The following is a 20,813-nucleotide window of genomic DNA, read 5'->3' on the forward strand; positions in this document are numbered from 1 at the left end:
CCTCAGCCTTCTGGATGCTAGCTTACAGGTCTGAGCCATTTAGCGTATTTCTTACAAATTTAATCACTGATCTCCTTCATAGCCCCACCCTGCCCCCTCTCTGTCAGCCTCACCCCAAAATCCCATGGCTGGACACAGGCTCCAAGGTCATCAATACCCTTCCTCCAGGCTCCAAACCCTCTCCCAGCCCCAAACACCCCAGCACCGGCCTCTTCAGTCTGCCTGGGTTGTCACTCACCACATCTACTACATTCTTGGGTACGGTCTCTGTGGTGATGGGCTGGGGACAAAAAGAAAATAGTGTGAGTTTCACAGAGATGCTGGCAGTCAGAGTGGCAACAAGTGCACAGTCACAAGCTTCAAGACATCACTTGGCTGGTCCCAAGTGGGGAGGCAGCATTTGCAAAAATGAAACACAATCTTATTAGCAGTAGAGCCACCCAGTTCTACCTGACCACACTAGGTGCCCATGCAAGCCTCAAACTCCCAATTAATGGGGACAACAGGACAAAACACTCTTGCTCCATCTTCCCAGGGCTTTCACCTCCACTGTCTATCTAGGGTAAGAACCCACAGAGGCAGGGAACACCATGGCCTGTTAGCCCCAGAAAACAAACAAGATATGACGAGAGAAGCCCAAAAGCATGGGCTCCTGGGATCACTGCCAAGTCCCATATCTCCAGTGACTTGCTGGCCTCATCCTTGGTACCTATGGCACACACACACACTCATGCATGCATGTACTCACACACACACACACACACACACACACACACGCATACACACACACACAAAACACTCCCATGCTCACTGCACACCATGCCTTCTCCTCCTTGGTAGGCTCCTCCTCTGATTATACCCCATGTAGTATCCCATTAGCCTTCCCATCCGTGCTTTTCTAAAGGAATAGTCTAACCTGGCCCTATACACTGTGTTTATCCAACCACAGTTAATTTGGTAATTTAAGATTTGTTTTTATTCTTTGAATTATGTGCATGTGCATATACATGGGTGTGGATTTGTTCACATGAGTGCAGGAACTCATTCAGGCCAGAAGCATCGGATCTCTGGAACTGCATTTACATATTGTTGGAAGCCATTCCACACAGTGCTGGGAACTGAACTCAGGTCTCCTGCGTGAGCAGCACGTGCTCTTACCTGCTAAGCCAGCTCTCCAGCCCTGATTTTGGATTCCTGGTCTACCTTCACCCAAAGAAATCACCGTGACAACTCAGTAGAAACTCCCTCATGCCAGGGACCAGGGGGACCAGAAGCGGGCCATCAATAAACATGCATGGATAGACCATCCCAGCCATTCTCCCTCCACCCAAGTCAACACCAGGGCTTCATCCTAAAAGTGCCCAGAAGAGTGAATAATGAGGAATGGGAGTTTCCTAGACCAGGCTCACCTCCCCATTGCTCCTAGAGTTCTATCTGCCACTCCAGGAGGGGACTGTGACTCCCTGAAAGGTATTGGCACTGGGTGTCCCACCAACCTAGAACTTCTGAATGATCCCATACTGCAGGGACCAGAAATGTGTATCTCCAACGGGGTCTCAGATGGCTCTAAGAGCAGACAACCCAGCCCACGCCTGACTGCTGTTAACTACAGGGTGACCAAAAGGAGGTTGCTTGTCCTTGCTGCCCACCAGCATGGCTGCCTAGTGAAATGCATGTTGAGCAAGTAGAATAAAGGCCCCCTATGAAGAGGGCCTGTCTCCCAGCACAGGCTAGTCCTTACGGCTAACCTCTTACCCTGAGGTTCCCCCATAACATGGAGGTCCACCTCACCCAGTCCTAGTCAAACCCCTGTCAGCCTTCTCTGAGCCATAAGATTTAGTATAAAACTACAGGCCTCAGCAGAGCGGGAGAAACTCGCCCTTCCTGCCAGGGATCATCTGAGTACTGTCCCCTCTGCCCCCACCCCTTCCCCTTGCCAGCTGGAGGCCAGCCATGGGCAAGACTCACCATCAGTCAGATGCCTTCAACACACTGTCCCACATGTCTCCCAAGGAGCTAAAAATTTCCAAACACCCAGACTGCCCTCCAGAGTTCATAACCCCCAGCCCGGCATGTATGCACCCCCTCTACCCTAGTTCTCCAGGACTAACCACTACCAGCCTTAGATTACCTGAAAACAGAAAAGTGCAGGGACTGGTCCCAGCTAAGCAGAGTCAGCTAAGGCTGCCCAAGCTCACATGGCACAGTGGGGAAGCTCCTATGGACCCACTAGGACCTGCTTTGGGTCACCCTGTAGTTAACTGCAGTCAGGCATGAGCTGGGCTGTCTGCTCTTAGATCCATCCGGGACCCTGTTGGAGATACTCATTTCTGGTCCCCCCAGCTGGGAATTCAGAAGTAGCAGCCTCAGACAACTGCCCTGATTACACCACAAGTGTAAGCCCCCATACAAGGACACACACACACACACACACACACACACACACACACACATATACACACGCATGTACGCACGTACATACACTAACTCTCTGGTTGACTTTTAGTCTTAGAAAGAAAAAGATGTTTAGTTTTTTATGTATGTGCATGCATGTATGCACCTGAGTGTACATACGTGTACTGTGTGTGTGCAAGTACCTGTGGACCAGAAGAGAGCATCAGATCACCTAGAACTGACGTGTCTGGTCACCTGACATGGGTGCTCGGAACTGAACCTAGGTCTTCTGCAAGAGCAGTAAGTGCTCTTAATTATTGAGCCATCTCTTCAATCCCTGAGTTTTCTTCTTAGAACACACTGCCCTCCAACACTCTATTTTATACTTAATAACATCCTTTAGAACGTCCTGCCTCTCACTGACATATGAGCAACGTCCACTCTGAGGATAGAACAGTGCCCAGCACACTGTGAGCCCTTGGGAAGTATATGTGGTGTGAACAAGTATCCTTGCTCTCTTCTCTGATACCTTATTATGCTCAGCATTGATTGGCACCCAGCAGCATCCTAGGTCCCCTGAACATAGAAAAGCCTTTACCTTCATCTTTGTTAAGTTTTAGGTAAGGACCTTTTGACACCATATGTACAAAGGCATACACACATGTATAGACATAGGCACATGCACACTACATCCTCACATGCTGCTCCAAGACAAGTTTTAGAGGGCCTTGAAACTTTACCGCCCCCCGCCCCCGCATCCTAATCCATAATAGGAACTGAAGTACAGATGGAAGACCTGCCAGCATCTTGAATAAATACAAGGTCTGCCCCAGGCCTGCAGAGCCCATTCCCACGGTCACTTCCCTGCCTCTCTCCTGGGGTCAGTTGGCATCTCAAAGTCAGCTATGAGGCTGATTGATATAAAGTCTAAACAAGGACAATGCTGGCCTCACCCAGGGTCCCTAAGCCCTGCCAGGCCAGGTCTGGACATTGAAGGTGGATCCCCATCACACCTGTCTTGCATTCTGCACAGTATCCCTGTCCCTGAGACCACTGCTCACATCTTTGCACCCTAGCTGCCTCACTGCCTCTCCCTACAGCAGCCATGATCCTGAGGCAGCTTTTCCCAAGGCTAAAGCAAGAACAACAGCTTTGACTTGCAGCAGACTAGGGACCAGGTGCTGCTGCTTCCATTACAGCCCTGAAGGTTCCTTGGAAAATGACCTTAACTCACCTCACAGGGAGACAAGTGAATGGTGAAAGACTGCAGTGGTCACAGGTAGAGAACGGGCATTTAAACTCTGCCCCTTATAGGCTCACAGCCTCTCTCAGCCTCTTGCTCATTCCCCCCAACATTCCCCTCCCTCTGCTCTCTCTGTGCATGTGTGCGCATGTGTGCGCATGTGTGCATGTGCGTGTGTGCATGTGCGTGTGTGCATGCACCTGAATGCACAGATGTGGAGACCACAGATCAACATCATGTATCTTCCTCTGTCACCCTCCACCTTATTTTGCAATGGGTCTCAATGAACATAAGGCTTACTGATTTGGCTACCCTGGCTGGCCAGCAAGACCCAGGGCTCTTCCTGTTACCACACACTGCTGGGAATTCGGGTAAGCATCACTGGGCCTGGTTTTACACGGTGCTGGGATTGAACTCAGGTCTCTGTGCTTGCACAGCAAGCACGTTTCCTACTGAGCCTTCTTCTTAGCTCCATTCAACACACTTTTGGAGCCCCAAAGGCTGGCGACAGCAGACCCTTACCCAGGTCACCAGTAGGAACAGACATCTTTCCTGTACTTCCCTGGGAAAACTGGGGAATGGACTGCAGTGGGAGAGGCTACTATCAGACAGCAGAGAACTTCCTGAATTTGCTGTGAACCACAGGGTGGGTAAGGAAGCTGCATATCCTTTCTTCAATGTTTCCCCCAAAACAGACACGCATGCCTTTCCCTCTCTGTGCACGTGCTACCTCTCGCTGCTGACTGAGCCAAGAAGAGCATGTCCTGGAAGATTGGGAGGCTGGCCCACCTGCCTGGGGACCATGTAGTAGAAATTCATTGGTGGCCTGCTGGGAGGCTAGGCTGGGGGGAGGAGAAAAATGTATCTGTGGGCTGCTGTTCAGAGGAAGGAAATGCCGGGGCTTGGGGATGCCCCAGCCTGAGCCCAGGGCTCGGGGGCAAGAGGGAGGGTGCAGAGTGCAGACTCAGCCTCCAGAGGAACATTCTGTCCAGAACACTTCAAACCCTCAGCTCTAGCTTGCCAGATCTCTCTGCTCTTGTCCCAAGGGAAGTCTGTAATCTGGGCAGTTTGGAGCCAAAAAGACCCCGTGGCATCACATCTACCACCACATTGATGATCTGTGAGGTCACCCAGCACTACCTATCTTGGAGGGGGAAGGGCCTGGGAGGCAGAGGGGCCAACCAGAAGGAACTGGAATTGCTCAGACCCAAGACACAGGGAAGGCTATTCTGGGCTCACTTTTTCCCCAAAATAGAACCATAAGTAGATATGGGGTTGGGTGCTGAGAGGCAGGGGGACAAGGCATAGCATTTGGGGACATTTAGCAGAATATGACAATAGGCTGCATACTGGAGGCATGGCCTCATAACATCCCCATGAGGGCATCCTCTCAATAGAGATAATGACAACAGCAACCTATAGGCAGCAGCAGTGACAGAGGAAGCCAGAGACTCTCACCTTAAAAGCTTGCTTTGGGTCAGCTGCCTGCCCAGGCTTCCTGAGCCTTCATTCTACGTCAAGGTCTCAGGGGCTGGAGAAGGAACATTTGGCTCCTCTTCTGGCAATTTCCCGGAGGGTGCTTGCTTCTATGTGAGCCCAGGTCAGCCCTCCAAAGCTGTGTCCCTGCTATGCTCCACCCCAAAGCAACAAGAGGCAACAAAATGGGCACGGGAACAGCTGGGACTGAAGCAGGATCCTGGGCAGGCAGGAGGCCCAGGTGGCAGGGACGCTGACCTAAATGTTCAGGGTAGATTGCTGCCAAGGTCACTGCCTCTCATAGACACACTCAGCCATCAAGGGGAAAAGAACAGGCTCTGGTGATTAAGTGGAAAGCTATGCTGACTTCCACACACCCCCGAGAGGAGCGCCAAGCAAGTCCCTTCCTGTCTCAGCCCCTCCTCCAAGCCAACCCTAAGGGGCCCAGCACTACACCACGGGCTGAGGCTGGGACACCCAGGACCTCCTCTCCAGCCCCATATCAGGACCAGGCTAGAATACTGAGTATTCCCTCTGATCACAGCTCTCCTCCCACAGAGGACCAGGTCTACCATAAGGCTTTGCCTCCTCCGCATCCTTGAACTAATCTGGCCCAGAAACCCTAAGACCCTACTGGATGTCTACCCTAGTCCCTTCCACCTGCCTTCCCCTTCCTGTCAAGCCACCCCCAGCTGGCAGCAGATTCCCACTCTAAAACCCTGCCATGGGTCAATTGCCTGCTCAAGGACCCATAATGGCCCTTAGTACTTAGCTCTCAAGGTCCTGTTCTCCACCCAGACTGTGAACTCCTCTAAGCCCGGCCCCTCCCTCTCTAGTGCCAGAGTCAATAGCTGGCCCTTTCCTCTCCAGCAGAGTACATTCCCATCCCCATCTTGCCAGTCAGGGCCACCAAGTAGGTGTCCAGACCAAGGTTATACACAAGATCACAGGGTCTACTCTCCCCCAGCGAGAGCAGGCTGTCTGACTTTTATACCATATTTGCTTGCTTGCTTCTGCAATTTGTACCAAGGTGTGTGATCTACCATCTTCTAGAGCTCCCCCTACTCCTTCCTCTAAATCAGCCTGGCCACAGAGAACAGACTTTCCAAGGCGTAGCACAAGTGAGTTCATTTATTCTCCTGAAACCCAGGGCCCCCCCTGGTGAGAGTCTAGAGTTGGGCACAGATGCATTCTATGGTATGGTTTCCCTCTGCCTTGCCTTCTGATCTGGCAACCCTGTGTGCCCTGGTCAGCCATCCCAGGCCAGACTTATACCTCCTGGGCACAGCTCTGCCCCAAACACCAGGCTGCTAAAGCAGGCAGGATCCTCTCCCACTGGTGGTCAAAAAGAAGCTTTGACCTCTGACCTCTGGGGACCATGACACTTGCCTGCCCTGAGAAAAGACAGGATGTGAGCGGGCCTGAGGAAACCCAAGGAACATTCGCTGGCACCCCACACCTAATGGGTGTTAGTGACTAGTGAGGGGTTCCAGCAGCAGACATCAGTTATCAGTTCCCCATCCCAAGACAGCCCAGGTGGGCCATGTCTGATGTTTGAAACCTCTTCCTGCCTCACAAACCAACTAGCCCCATGACCATCTCCACCTCCTAAATGTTGCTTTGTTCTATTGTTCAATAGAAAACAAATCCAAACACCTCAAGAGCGGCTTCATGCTCCTAGCCCTTCTGGACTGTACAACCTCCGGTTGTGCTTGAATTGGGCTGTATGACCCCTCCCATCTCCAGCTGCTGGGGTCTTTGGGAAGCTCAGGCCCACAGACTCCCTCCCTTTGGAAGTCAGCCTCAGGTCAAGCTTGCCTTCTGGCATGGCTCCATTTTCCAGAATTTTCTAAAGATGGCCACCCATGCCCCTTTCAGCACCTTGGGATTAAATTCATCAGACCACAAAGCCTTCCCCCCCTGTCCCTCATCCCCCCCCCACCCCCCGTCACAACTCTTGATGGAGAAGATGAAATATGCAAGCTAGTCTCTGGTTTTCCCACACCACTGTCACTCTCTCCATCTTCTTTTCTGGCAGTTTGGTGTTTTGTTTTGTTTTGTTTTGTTTTGTTTTGTTTTGTTTTGTTTTTTTAAGAAAAAAACAGGATCTCATCATAGACCAGGGTAGCTTTAAATTCAATACATAGGTAGCTGAGGATGGCCTTGAACTTCTGATTTTCTTGCTCCCACCTCCCGAGTACTGAAATTACAGACATGTGCCACCACACCCAGTTTCATGCCAATCTCTTGTAACAAGAGGCAGCTGGTGTCTGCTGCTGCGTACCCTACAAGGGGTGGTGTGGAAGCAACCCTTTGAATAGCACTTTAAAAACCTTAGGGTTTACGCTGGAGAGATGGCTCAGTAGTTAAGAGCACTCACTGCTTGGTGGTTTGAATGAGAATGGCTCCCATTGGCAGTCATATTTGAATGCTTGCTCCACCGTTGGTGGAACTGTTTGGGAAGGATTAGGAGGTGTGGCCTCTTTGGAGAAAGTGTGTCACTGCGGGTGGGCTTTGAGGTTTGAAAAGCCAAGTCATTCCCAGTTAGTCTCTAAATCTCTCTATCTCTATTTCCCTCTGATCCCACCCTGGGCTTCTGGATCAGATATAAACTTTCAGCTACTACTTCAGTGCTGTACTGTCCTGCCTGCTGCCATGCTTCCCGCTGGACTCTAGCCCTCTGGAGCCATAAGCCCCAACTAAATGCTTGCTTGCTTCCTTTCTTTTATTCTTCCTTCCTTTCTTTCTTTTTATTTATTTTATTTCTCAGAGTACACTGTAGCTGTCTTCAGACACACCAGAAGAGGGCATTTGATCTCATTACAGATGGTCATGAGCCACCATGTGGTTGTTGGGAATTGAACTCAGGACCTCTGGAAGAGCAGTTAATGCTCTTAACCTCTGAGCCATCTATCCAGGCCTAAATGCTTTCTTTTATAAGTGGCTTTGGTCATGGTGTTTTGTCAGGGCAGTGGAAAAGTAACTAAGACACTGCCCTTCCAGAGGACTAGAATTCAGATCCTAACACCCACATCAGGCAGCTAGCTCACAGTCCCCTGTAACCCAGCTACAAGGGATCCAATGCCTCCTCCAGCCTCTTCGGGGACCTGCACACACATGTGCATGCACACAGAGACATACATACAAATATACACACAAATAAAAATCGTCTTTAAAAAAATTCTTAAGATCTGTTACTGTTTAAGACCTAGCAACTCCAGCATAAAAGAATACTACTGGTCAGGCAGTGCTGCACACGCCTTTAATCCCAATACTCAGGAGGCAGGGGCAGGCAGATCTCTGAGTTTGAGGCCAACCTGGTCTACAGAGTGTGTTCTAGGACAGTCAGGACTACAAAGAGAAAGCCTGTCACAAAAAAAAATTAAAAAAAAGAGAGAGAGAGAGAAAGAAAAAAGAAAAAGAAAAGAAAAGAAACAAAATCAAAACCAAAAACCAGCCCTCCTGGTCTGGAAGTGTGGCATGGTTGTGCTTAGCATGCACAAGACTCTGGGTTCCCCAACAAAGTAAACCAACTTAGAAAAGAACTCTGCTCGTGAACACAGTGGCTTTCACAGACCCTGTGTGCACAGCCACGTGTTGGTGCAAATTAAGGAATGGTTGAATAGACGATAGATCTTCTCTCAGCACTCCAGCCCACTGGACAGCAGAGACCTTAGGGACCATGAGAAGCCCAAATTGAGTTCCCAGGTAATCTCAAGGACACAGACCAGGGTGCCCCTCTAGTGGGCCACTACCAGCTTGTACCTGCGAAAAAAAAGGCAGTCAGCCTTCCTGTGCCCTGATCTAACCACTATAAATGGCCCCGCCTGCCTCTCCAGGATGAACACAGGCTGCTCAGGTGCCCATGTAGGTCCCAAGCCCACCTGCCCTCAGCCAGGGAAAAGGTGTTGAGAACCATAAGTGCTGTGCAAGTCGTGGTGATATGTGTGGTTGTTGGTGCTATAAGGACAGCTCTGGTGCAGGCTGGTGAATGGAAAGCTCACTTTCACTCGGATCCATCTTGTGACCTCCTATCTCCTTCCCGAATCCACATCCAAAAGTGCATAAAGTGCTTTTCACTGCTGTCGTTGCAGCGGCCCCTCCCGCTCAGAGGCAGTCCCAAGAATTCCAGTGGGTGCCCAAATGACAGCTAGAATAAAATCCTGTGCATACGTGGAGAACTGTCTCCTCTAATGCGGGGAAGAGTGCACGGCTTCCCTTAGCCCTGCCTGATGGGCTAGCTTTGAAATTCTTGGACCATGGGGATATTATTCAGTCACATAACAGTGACTTAAATCTGACACCAGGACACCACAGTAGTCTGTCTGACGGCAGAAGCTGCTGCTCACTGCCTGACTAACAGGCAAACAGCGCATCCAGCAAGCACTCACTGGACATGAGTGGACCGACGTCTCCAAAGTGCATCACACTACTCGAAACAGCATACCATTTAAAGTAGATGAATGGCTTATTTCTGTAATTTTCCACTTACTGTTTTTGGACCTCAGTTGACATTGGGTAACTGAAACCGAGGAAAGTCAAACCTCAGCTGGGGAAAGGGGGACGCAGGGAAGACTGCTATGTTATTACTGGAGGTGAAACCACGTGCCGTTAAGTGCTCCAACTCCGCTACACCCCAGTTCTTACCCCAGCTTCACCTGCAGGTCATTCCACAGGACATTCCAACCCCACTTCTGTGAGGCTGGTGACAGAGGGCATGGGAGGCTGTGGCTCCTGTTACCCAGGTGTCCAGGGTACAGTCCTTGTGTGCAGTCAGCCTAGCATCAGAAGCCCGTTCTCATGTACAGCGCACCTGGAATGGGGTACCTTAGTGGGCAATCCATTCAGCTATCATCGGCTTTTAAGCCTGAGAAACTGCTACTTCAGCTCTTTGCAAGGGTCAGGAGTGTCTGTGGCAGGCATCCTAACTCAATCCTGCCTAGAACCCCACGGCAGGGCACAACCCCCGGACTCTTCTGCCCAGTTCCTCGGACTACAACTGTTGAGTAAGACGAAAGTATGAGTTGAACATTAAACCGCTCAGCCCTAGCCAGCCTGGGCATGGGCTGGAAAATATGTTTGGCCAGCAGGGCCTGAAGCTGGGCAGAAAATCTGGGTCTGAATCAGGGGAAGGGTGGTTAGGACTCATCCAAGGTCGGCAAGAAAGGTAGCGGAAGCAGAACCAAACCGAGGCCAGGCCAGGCCATTAGACAGATGAACCGGTCACACTGAGTTGGGAACCAGGGAGCAGGGCAGGCCAGGCAGTGGCCTACAGAGGCTGGCAGGGAAGGCTGGCAGCAAAAGGAAGGAAAGTCCTGAACCCACCCTTTCCTCCCTCTTAGCAGCCTGCTCAAAGCACTCGCCTCACCCACTGCAAGGAAGCAGGTGCTGAGCGCTCTGGGGGGGAGCCAGACTTTCTCCTTGTTTTCCCTGGACCACTTTCTCACTGGCAGGGCAATGCAGGGTCTCCCACTCAGGATTGTAGTCTGCCCCAGCCCCGCTGTGCAGAACTCACCACTGGCACTGGGGAACAGAGGGTCACGGCAGTATCCAGCCCCCCACCCCCAGCTACACAGTCTTGAACTGTGCCCAGTGCACGAGTGTGAAGACCTACTGAGTGTGAAGAAAAGTCCATCCTGGAACTCACATGCTGGCACAGGTGGGACCCCTTAGGCAAGATAAAGGTAGACAGGCACGGTGTATAGCGTGGGAGAAGCCAGAAGCTCAGAAGCTCAGAGGCTGAGGAGCTCAAACAGAGTGAGGAAGAATTGAGAAGCTGAGGAAGGACAGCCCTGGGGGAAGAACCTAAGGTTTGGCTCCAAGTGTGGTGGTACACCTCTGGCTTTGGAATAGATATTGTGTATTAGTGGGATGTTTGATCTTGCCGGCTTCATGGAGTGGGTGGTGTTGCTAGCTCCTATTCTAGAGCAGGGCTGCTAAAGAGAGAGGGGGACTAGGTAATGTGTTCAGGGTCACTCAGTTGAAGCCAAGAAATTCGGGAACAGAGAATAGGGGAGGAATAAATATCTGGGAAAGGGGTGCTAGGATGCAGGGATGGAGAGTGGAATCTTCTTACTGCTGGGGGTGGGGGGGCTAGATTCTGAGGACCATCACCACCACCTGACCCCAACCTCACCAGCACATGGCCTATCCAAACTCCTGCAGGGCTACTACCACCATGCAAGTGGTCACAATGCAGAAACACGAAGACGGCCTACCTGGCACACGTGCCTCTCAAAGGCAGGCAGTCCTTCCAGCACCTAACTGCAGGCCTCCAGCTGGAACACTATCCTATGCCCTTCTGTCCTGACCTTGGACCTTGCTCTGTAAACAAGGCTTGTGAGCCAGATTCTGGCCCCTGCCTCATGGTCCCTAAACCCTGGACCTATGCTCAGCCTTCCCGACCAGCCAAGGACATTCTGTTCTTAGCTCTTGGGCAGCAGCTTAGCACAGATGACCAGAGTCATCAGTATTCTCTGCCCACCACCCTCCGCTGGTACATGGTATGCCGTTGTGATCCTGGCGAGGTTTCTAGCCAGACCACTTCTGCGCGCGCGGGGGGGGGGGGGGGGGGGGGGGCGGGGGGGCGGGGGGGAGGGCTTCACAGCTCCTCCCCTACCCTGCTGTTACTACAGGGATCTGTAAAATGAATACTTCACATCTGGAGGGCCCAGTGTGGCAGCTGAAGTCTAGGAGAGGGTGGCCTAGGGAGCCAGGTCTCTGCATCTGGCCTGAGTGAGCAGAGGTGACATAGCGTTGATGCAGCCAAGAGTCTGAGAGTCCAAGTGTATCCCTAGGAAACCCAAGATGCAGAGAGAAAGAAGGGAGAAGGCTACAGCCACAGGCAAGTTAGGGCTGGAAGAAAGGGAAACTAGATGACCTGACTGTGTGTCCCATACCTAAGCTGAGCAAGTGACCACTCTGTTGTGAAAGATGCCAACAGCCAGACTCCCCTACAACACAGGCACCACCATAAATATTCCCTACCAATCCAGCAGATCTGGTCCACATGGAGACCCTCCACACATTCCTACTGTCTCTGTCTCTCTCTCTCTGTCTCTCTCTCTCTCTCTCTCATACACACACACACACACACACACACACACACACACACACACACACACACAGCTCTTCTGCAGTCCTCAGAGCCCGACCTGTCCCCACAAGGCAGCAGAGTGGGACCTGGAAAGGCTATGGGAGCAGGAAACACGCCAACATGCATCAGGCCAGCTGCAATCAGTCTGCAGCAGGCCAGCTCCACAGCCCACAACTCACAGAGGTCCTGCCCCTGTCCGAACTGTTCTGGAAACCTGACAGGGAAGAGGGGGATGAGGGCCATAAAAGCAGAAAAACAGAGTCATGGGGACATAGCAAAGTTGAGGAGAGGAGCAGAGGCCACCACTTCATAGATGGTCTCAGAAACACCATCCATCCCTCTGCCTCCAGCTGAAGGGTACAAGACCTACAGCCAGGAGTGAGGAAGGCGACACCACAGCACACCCTGGCCCTCCAGGCCCTAGAACAACAGTAACCTAGCCAGGCCTGGGGATATACAAGATGGCCTTTTATGGGTTTTCCCGAGGACCTCAAATCTCCAGACACACAGAGCAGGCCCTGCATCACATCAGGAGGGACCTCATGACTCATTTCCTCCCACCAGCCTCAGCCCAAAGCCCTCAACCCTCTCCACCCCACCAACCCAGCTCCCACCACGCAAGAGAGACTGAAAAGAGGAGAGAAAGCTGTCACTCACCACCAGTTCATGGCTGGACGGAGGAACGCAAGGGGCAGCCACCTGTGAGAGAGGTAAAAAAAAGGTCCATGTTAGCTTCTGTCCCAGCAGCCTCTGGGCCTCCTGAGCCCACTCTTACCCCATTCTCAAGGGGACAACCTTCCCTGAGCACGGGGAGAGCTCTTCAGAAGGCTACCCGTAAAGGCTCAGACCAGACGACAAACATGAAATGCCAAAAACCCTCACGGGTTAAGTCCTGTAAAACACAACACACCTCCTGGAAGTCAGCATAGCAGCGTTTATGCCCTGGATCCTGCAAAAACCACAACACTTCCTCCCCAACCCCTCTCCTCCTGACCCTCTACATTGTCCAAAGATGGACTTAAAATATTTGAAAGACACGACTCACGACTTAGACCCATAGGAAAGGCAACACCCGTTCCCGCTCTTCTCCCCATTGCCAGTGGCGCATTCAAACCCAGAGCTGGCAGGAGGCTCCCACAGGCTGGGATTGGCCAGATCTCCCAGGTACAGTGTAGAAGAGGGAGGCAGCGCCCATGGGAAGGGAACCATCATTATCAGTTCGTCCCCACCCTTCTCTGAGCCAGGGTCACAGCAACTTGGACCTCTAGAGGAGGGAGAGAGGAAGGAGGGCTCAATGGCCACAACACCCTGACAATTAGCAGGGCACGTGTCAGAGGCCAGTGCGTTCCTTTCTCCAGCCAACACATTTTTCTTGGATCTCAGTACTCAACCTTGGCTCTGATTCCTCACCCAAGCACCAGGCCAGAGGCCCACAGAGAGGCAGAGAGTGGCTGAAGAGGCAGCTGCCTCTTCCAGATGGTAGGCGACCCCATCCTACTGGTAACATACCAACATTTACTGAGCTGGTACCACCTGGCAGGCATGTTGCTAAATAAAGTGCTTTGCCCTTTCAACAAGCAGAAAGGCAGACTCTAGTGTTACCTCCCTGGGGGAAGGTGTGAGGCACAGACAGGGTAAGCAATTCACCCAAGGTCACACAGCAGATATGAGGCTGGGAAATGAACCTGGGTCCCAAGATGGCTCGTGGCCCTTCCTATCAGAGAATGAGGAGTGCAAAAAGAACCCAAAGCCCACTTCCTGATTCACATGAACATAGAGCTAGAGGTAAAGGTTTTAGAAGAGATTCCTTGGAGGACAAGGCCAGAGTGGGAGCTGAGATGGGGAGGAGAGAGAAGGCCTCCAGGGCTGCCTATGGTCCTCCTGATCACAGCCAGGGATCAGTCACAGGTTACATACACAGCTGTCTGTCCTTTACAGTCCCAAGGTGACACCATCACGGAGCTGTGAAAACGTAGGCCAGGCTCTAAGAGACCCTCTCCCGACTCATCAGATCTTCACAGGATCTGGGTAAAATGTCTGGGCCACATCCCTGGCTGAGCTCCATCCTCAGCACGGCCGACAGACAGCCTCGGCCTATGGAGACTGCAGGAGGCCAGGGCTGCCTGGGCTTCCATAAAGGTGGGCAGTGGCTTTGAGATGCGCATAGGGTCTCTCTCCCAGACCCACCCTAACCCTGGACCCTTTCCCCACCATTCACCCCCAACTCCCAAGGTAGATATAACCACTAAGAACCAGCACCTAAAGGTGTAAAATCACACTCCCATACAATGCTGTACCCTGGGGGCTTTTCCAACCTGGGGCCCATAGCTAACAGGGCCATGGCTGCTAGCCCATGGACTTCTGTGTCTCAGACCTTCTGGTCTCACTCTTGCTCTTTTTTTTTTCCTGAGGCACAGAAATGTTTCCTTAAAAGGCTGTATGTCTCTCCTTCTCTCCAGCACCCTGGCCCCTGGCCACCCTCTCAGGAGCCCAGAATGTGCCAGGAGAACCAGAGGCCGTACCACTCCATGGCCTTTGCTCAACAGCCCCACGTTCCTGCCATCAGCAGTGGCTGACTCCACTGACTGTAAGGAACTTAAGGGCCCTGGGCTGTCTTCAAGGGCTCTGATCATAGCCCTGCCATGACCTCACCTCCAGGCTAGGCACCCAGGATTCTAGACACAGGTGGTCAATCTCAGGTGAGCTGCCCTCCCCCACCCTACCCCAACAGTCCTCCGGAATTGGTCAGAATCAACCTAATGTCCCATGTCCCCAAGTGAAAGGCAAAGGACAAGAAGTCACAGCAGCAGCCCCCACCACCACCACCCTCCTCTCCAGCAGCCATGGCTCGGATGCAGTATGACAACTCAACCAGGGCTTACGAGAGCCTGGGTTCATTAGTTCCTCGGCAGATGGGAGAGTGAGGTCACAGCAGAGGCAGGAGCCCGCTCTGCTCCATACCCACCCGGCTCTTCGAAGAGCGCAGACCACAGACACCCACCAGTTTCTCCTTTCCTTACCTCACTACTCTGTAAGGGGCCCCAGTTGGGTGGCACTCCTATCCCCAAAACCATCATTAAAAACCTAAGTTCTCAGCCTTGCTTACATAAAACTCCAGATTCCAAAACTGGCCAGGTCCTCCAGAAGAGTCCCCAGACTTGTGGCCCCTGACCCAAGAAGCTGTATAGACAAGTCCATACTCCTAAGTAGAATCTCACCAGTCTGGGGTCCGGTGCTCACAGGATTGAGTAGAAACACTCTTGGGTTTCCTTCCTACTATTTGCTGGGTCTGTGTTTTTCCTTGTTTTATTTGGTGGTGGCTATGTGAAGCAGGGTCTTACTTTATAGCCAACACAAACTTGGAACCCTGTCTTTCTGCCTTAGCTTCCCCTGTAAGGGAATCATGGGTCTGCATGGCTATACACTTGGCTCAAGAGCCCCCCTCCACCACCTTTGTCTAATAGGAATAATTTTAGAAGTGTGTGTGTTTGTGTGTGTGTGTGTGTGTGTGTGTGTGTGTGTGTGTGTGTGTGTGTGTTGGACACATCTGTGCCACAGCATATGTACAAAGGTCAGAGGAGTCAGTTTTCCCCACTCACCATGTGAGTTCTGGAGATAGAACCCTGGTGTTGGGTGGTGAGAGTCTTTACCCTCTGAGCTGTCTCATTGCTCCTCCACCTTTTTATTGCAGTAAAATATACATAACATAAAAAGTCCCATCTTGGGCTGGAGAGATGGCTCAGCGGTTAAGAGCACTGACTGCTCTTCTAGAGGCCCTGAGTTCAATTCCCAGCAACCACATGGTGGCTCACAACCATCTGTAATGGGATCTGATGTCATGTCTGAAGACAGCAACAGTGTACTCACACATAAAATTTAAAAAAAAAAAAAAGTCCCATCTTGGGGGCTAGAGATGTGGCTCATTGGTAGAACTCTTGACTGGAATATGCAAGATGCTGGTCAGTACCCTGTACCACAATGATGATGATGATGGTGGTGGTGGTGATGGTGGTGGTAGTGGTGGGAATGGTGATGATGACGAATTTTTAAGTTTTTAAATTTAAAAAAAGCATCATCGAAGCATTTCTTTTTTATTAATATTATTTTTAAAGATTTATTTATTTTATTCATTTTTATATGAGTACACTATAACTGTCTTCAGACACCGCAGAAAAGGGCATCAGATCTCATTACAGATGGTTGTGAGCCACCATGTAGCTGCTGGGAATTGAACTCAGAACCTCTGGAAGAGCAGTCAGTGCTCTTAACCACCATCTCTCTAGCCCCATTTAAGCATTCCTGAATATATAAATGATGGATTTGAGTATATCCACAATGACATACTAACCCTACCTACTTCCAGAACTTTTTCATCATCTAACATACCACCCCCACTGAATAATGAGTCCCCTTTTCCTCTCCCCACCCCATAACATCCTAACTTCTGCTGCCTACCCCAGAGACCTCTGTGATCTGATGATAGACACATGGGGGCGGGGTGCAAGATTACTATCCCACCAAGGCAGGCAACACAAACTCTCATCTTCCAGGACCCTGTATCCTGGAGCTGGCTACAGAACATCTGACCCTTCCCTCGTGCCTCAGTAGGACACAGGACCCTCTTCATTACAAAGAAAGGAATGAGGCCCAGAGGGCCGAGAAGAATATTCAAAAAGGTCTTCCTGGGTTTGCCACCCAGACTGTGAACATCAGAATCATGCAACAAGGTTTCACACAAGCCCCAAAGGATGGGCTTTGGGGGGCGGGGCTTACATTCCTGGAGAGAAGCGCATCTCCCACTCCCCAACGGCTCACCCTGCCTACCTCATCACCTGAATCCTTCATGAAATTCTTCCTGATACACCACAAGCCATGCCTCCCAAGTCTCCCAGGCAGGCCACGACAGCCAGTGGATGGCACCCAAAGCAGGGCCATGTGAATCTCATTTTGACACAGAAGCACAAAGACACCCTGGAGTTTGGAACTGAGATCTACAGGGCAGAGGGCAGTCCTGGGGACCTAGTACCCAACCTATGCAGCATGTCATTGTCTGGTGCGATATTGAGCTAAACTGGGCTGGAGGTCACCTGCAGGGGTCACCTCTGCAGAGCTGCTTGCTGCTGGGGAGAGGACCCGAGTACACATCCTGGAAGCCACAGAAAGTCTTGTGCTATCTGGTGTGACAGAAACCAGGACATCTGTGTTTTGCTGACAGACATATTCATGAAAGGCCAATCACATGCCTGCCGTTTTTGTGTCTGGGTTGATTCCACCTCATGTTATAGCTGAATAACAGCCCCCAAGTTGGCATGTGAAAATCCAAGCCAGTCCCTTGAAATGTGCCCAGTGACAAAGTCCTTAAAGAGGTAACTAAGTAAGTCCACTGAGGCGAGTCCTGACTCAGTACAGCCTATTGTCCTTACTGGAAAATACCTGGACACAGACCAAGGAGGGAGACCCCATGAGGACATAAGCTGAAGACAGTGCCCAGGTCACCTTGCAAGGAGCCAGGCCACAGGAGATGACTGCTGTGATGATCCTGATTGCAAACCCAGCCTGGAAGCCAGAAGAGCGAATTTCATGGCTCCAAATCCACATTTCTAATGTCTACCAAGGTTCAAGGTAAATCTGTGCACTGTGCTCCAACACCCTGCATGGATTTGTTCACCAGTTGATATGGACCCATGTGGGTCACTTCCAGAGAAGTGTTAATGGTGACTCAACACCCCTGTCCAACATGTCTACATATCCACATCAGTGACTCCAAATAGTACACAGAAAACAGGGTCAGTGGGGTTTATAAAGCACCTACTGTGTGTCACTGGGTTGGGCACTTTATAGCCATTCATATTTTCACCTCCAAACCAATTTTTAAAGTAAATAAGGCTCATAGAAGTTAAGCTACTTGCTCAAAGTCAAACATCTGGCAGCAGTACCAGGGCAGCAACGGTCAGGAGGGTGCCTAGGTCTCTGCACATCAAGCTCTAGTCTAACATGTGGGTCTCTCTTTCTCCCATCCAACCCTCAACAGGGTGAGCATCAGTACATTATCTCCCAGGGCCTCGGGCCCTTCCCAACAAACTGTGGCCTGCTTCAGGCTGCCTCCAACATCTCCCTTCCCTGCCTATTCTCTGGCTCATGGCTGGATGAGGCTCACACTGAGGAGAGCATGCTGGGGCTGCAGGGCACTGAGAGAGTACAGGCATCCCAAGGAGGGATAGTGAGCCAGTCCCTCCGCTGGGTGTCACACTCCCCCCCCCCCGTGAACACCTCCCCCCCCCAGCTCTGCTCCACCCCTACTCCCTACCCCCACAGACGGGAAGCACACAGGCCATTTCCAGTGTGCAGCTTGGGCTGATGCTCACTTTAGAAGTGAAGTTTGTTTTGAAATGGAAGATAGGAAAAGGCTATTTAGGTGGAACTAATATTTGTGAGAGACGTGGAGGTAGGGATGTGTGGCTTGTTAAAGGACTAACAGGGTTCCCTTTAGCTGGAACCCAGGATGGTGAGGAGAATATGAACTGACAAAGGGATCTTGGGCAACTATGAGTGGCCAAGAAAAGAGGACAGACTTGGCCGCTGGCACCGAGGAGCCGTTGGAAGTTCCTGAGTAGAGAGGAAAGACCGTCAGAAGCTATGCTCCATAGCTTCTCTCCAGGCAGAGAAGCACTGGAGCAAGGACCGGAAGAATGGAGGAATAGAGAATTTAGGGCAAGCATGGTGGTACAGTAACCATACCAAGAGCAACCAGGAAAAGAAATGGAAGGAAAGAGGAGGAGCCTGAAGCCAAAGGCTGGGGAAACATTGGGTACCCCCAAAATCTAGGGGCCCACAAAACACTCTAGCCCAGAGCTCCCAGCCTAGCCTCTACACCTTCCATTCCAAAGCAGAGACACCAATCACCACTCTGTCTTTGGTCACCTTTTGTACTAAGAGGCAGCCAGCATCTTAGCTCTGGTCACCAAGTGTGTCACCACATGGTGACCCCAGAAAAGTCAAGCGTCCGTGCCTATAACTGAGGAGACAACTAAATGGCACCTCATCTGTGGGTTCATATCATCGATGCACTGGGACAATCAGAGACCCCAGATAAGTCACCCTGTGTTGTCCTGGAAGCATAGATGTCCCTCGGGACTTGTGAGCGCCCAAAAGATGCCAAGACCATGGGGTTGAGGCCCAGAGGAAAGAGAAGACTGTTTGAAGAGATCCAGCAGGGCTCAAAGTCACCAGCCTCCCAAGAGGAGCATCACGTGCTAGGCAGGAGAGGTCCTGGGAGAGCAGGTAAGCACTGCCCTGGCTCCACAGCCTCTGAGTCTCTACAAACCCTGCAGGGGGCTGGCTGTTCCTCTCAGTTCCCAGCCAGTGCACGGCTTTCCTTCCCTTATATAGAGTTCCACTATGGCCAGGGAAGGAAGTGTGTGGAGTTCCTTCTTGCTAGGAGGCAAGAAGAGACCTGTTCCCAGGGACACCTTGAGCCAGAAGTATGGACGCTGTCCTGGATCCCTCAGCTCCAGTGATGACAGGGACTTGGAGGGCCCTGCTCTTCCTATAAACACAACCCAGACTAGACTCAGAACTTGAAGATAGGACCCAGCGCTTTCTCAGATCACTGATTCCCAAGACCCCAGCACTACCTCTCTATGTCCCCAAGTTCCTCCTCTGGCTTGGGTCCTCTTGTGGCACCTGTCACTGTCTGCCTGGCCCACTGCCAGGTCCTACACAGTTGTCAGATGGGCTATTCTCTCCTGACAGATCCCTCCATCCCCAAATACAGGAGGTGGCTCTCACAGGGAACACAACACAGCCCACTCATCAAATAGCCTGCCTGTAAGTGGATAAGACGACTGGTGTGCCTGTGCGTCCCTCAGAGCAACCCTCAGTCAGAAGGTCCCCCAGTCAGCTAAGGAGTGGTGGAGCAGACCCAGCTATGATCCAAGCAGGGCTCATCACTGAAGCTGACTGCCTTTGAGCTAGCCTGGAAGATGGCACACAGTAGCAACTGGAATGAATACCCCCATGGCAATGTGTCTCAAGCTTCTAGTGCACTTCGTTGTCATTCATGCTGTGGTGACCTCCCCCAACCATAAGATTCTTTTTATTGCTACTTCATAACTTTAAGTTTGCTGCTGTTACAAAAATGTAATGTAAATACCTGATATGTGACCCCCAAAGTGAGATGTGCCCCACAGGTTGTGAACCACTGCCCCATAGGTTCTAGGGGTTGCATCTAGGGAGCCCAACCCCAAGACTCCACAGAGTTAACACAATGACCATGCTTGCTGATTCCCACAGTTGGGGAAGCTGGGAAAAGAGCAAGGTTACCCACTGGGGGGCAATGGAATCCAGGAGCCACAGGATCTAAGCTCCGAGCCAGTACCTACTGAGCACATGCCTGGAGCTCAAGACCCAGGGTCATGAGAGCAAGAGGCAGGCAGCAGCCGGGAGACATGGGATAGGGAAAAGGGACACAGCCGAGAGCATGGCTGGGCTTGACACTAGCCACTGTCACCCTCCTCTGGGCCACCCAACATGATTCAAGCCCAAAATCTGTGCATCCTCCTCTTCTCCCCCTATCCCTTATTCCCCCAAGTCTGGCAGTCCCTC

At 51.5% G+C, this 20,813-nt stretch overlaps 1 protein-coding gene across 30 annotated transcripts in view; it reads right to left on the reverse strand.

The window, feature by feature from the left end:
• Positions 1 to 20,813, reverse strand: part of Tns1 (tensin 1) — a 214,317-nt gene that overhangs the window by 93,047 nt on the left and 100,457 nt on the right. For 28 of the 30 annotated variants that reach the window (NM_001289895.2, NM_027884.4, XM_030252982.1 and 25 more), the window contains 2 exons: positions 12,867 to 12,908; positions 239 to 280 (listed from right to left, as the gene is read on the reverse strand). In NM_001289895.2, the coding sequence (NP_001276824.1) occupies positions 239 to 280; positions 12,867 to 12,908 (84 nt within the window). Of the gene's footprint in view, positions 1 to 238; positions 281 to 12,866; positions 12,909 to 13,119; positions 13,144 to 13,254; positions 13,280 to 20,813 lie in introns of those variants that run through there. The other 2 variants (XM_011238477.1, XM_006495879.1) reach the window with 2 other exon arrangements.

The sequence above is a fragment of the Mus musculus genome, chromosome 1 (genome assembly GCF_000001635.26).
Source record: "Mus musculus strain C57BL/6J chromosome 1, GRCm38.p6 C57BL/6J".
In the NCBI taxonomy this organism is placed as follows: domain Eukaryota; kingdom Metazoa; phylum Chordata; class Mammalia; order Rodentia; family Muridae; genus Mus; species Mus musculus.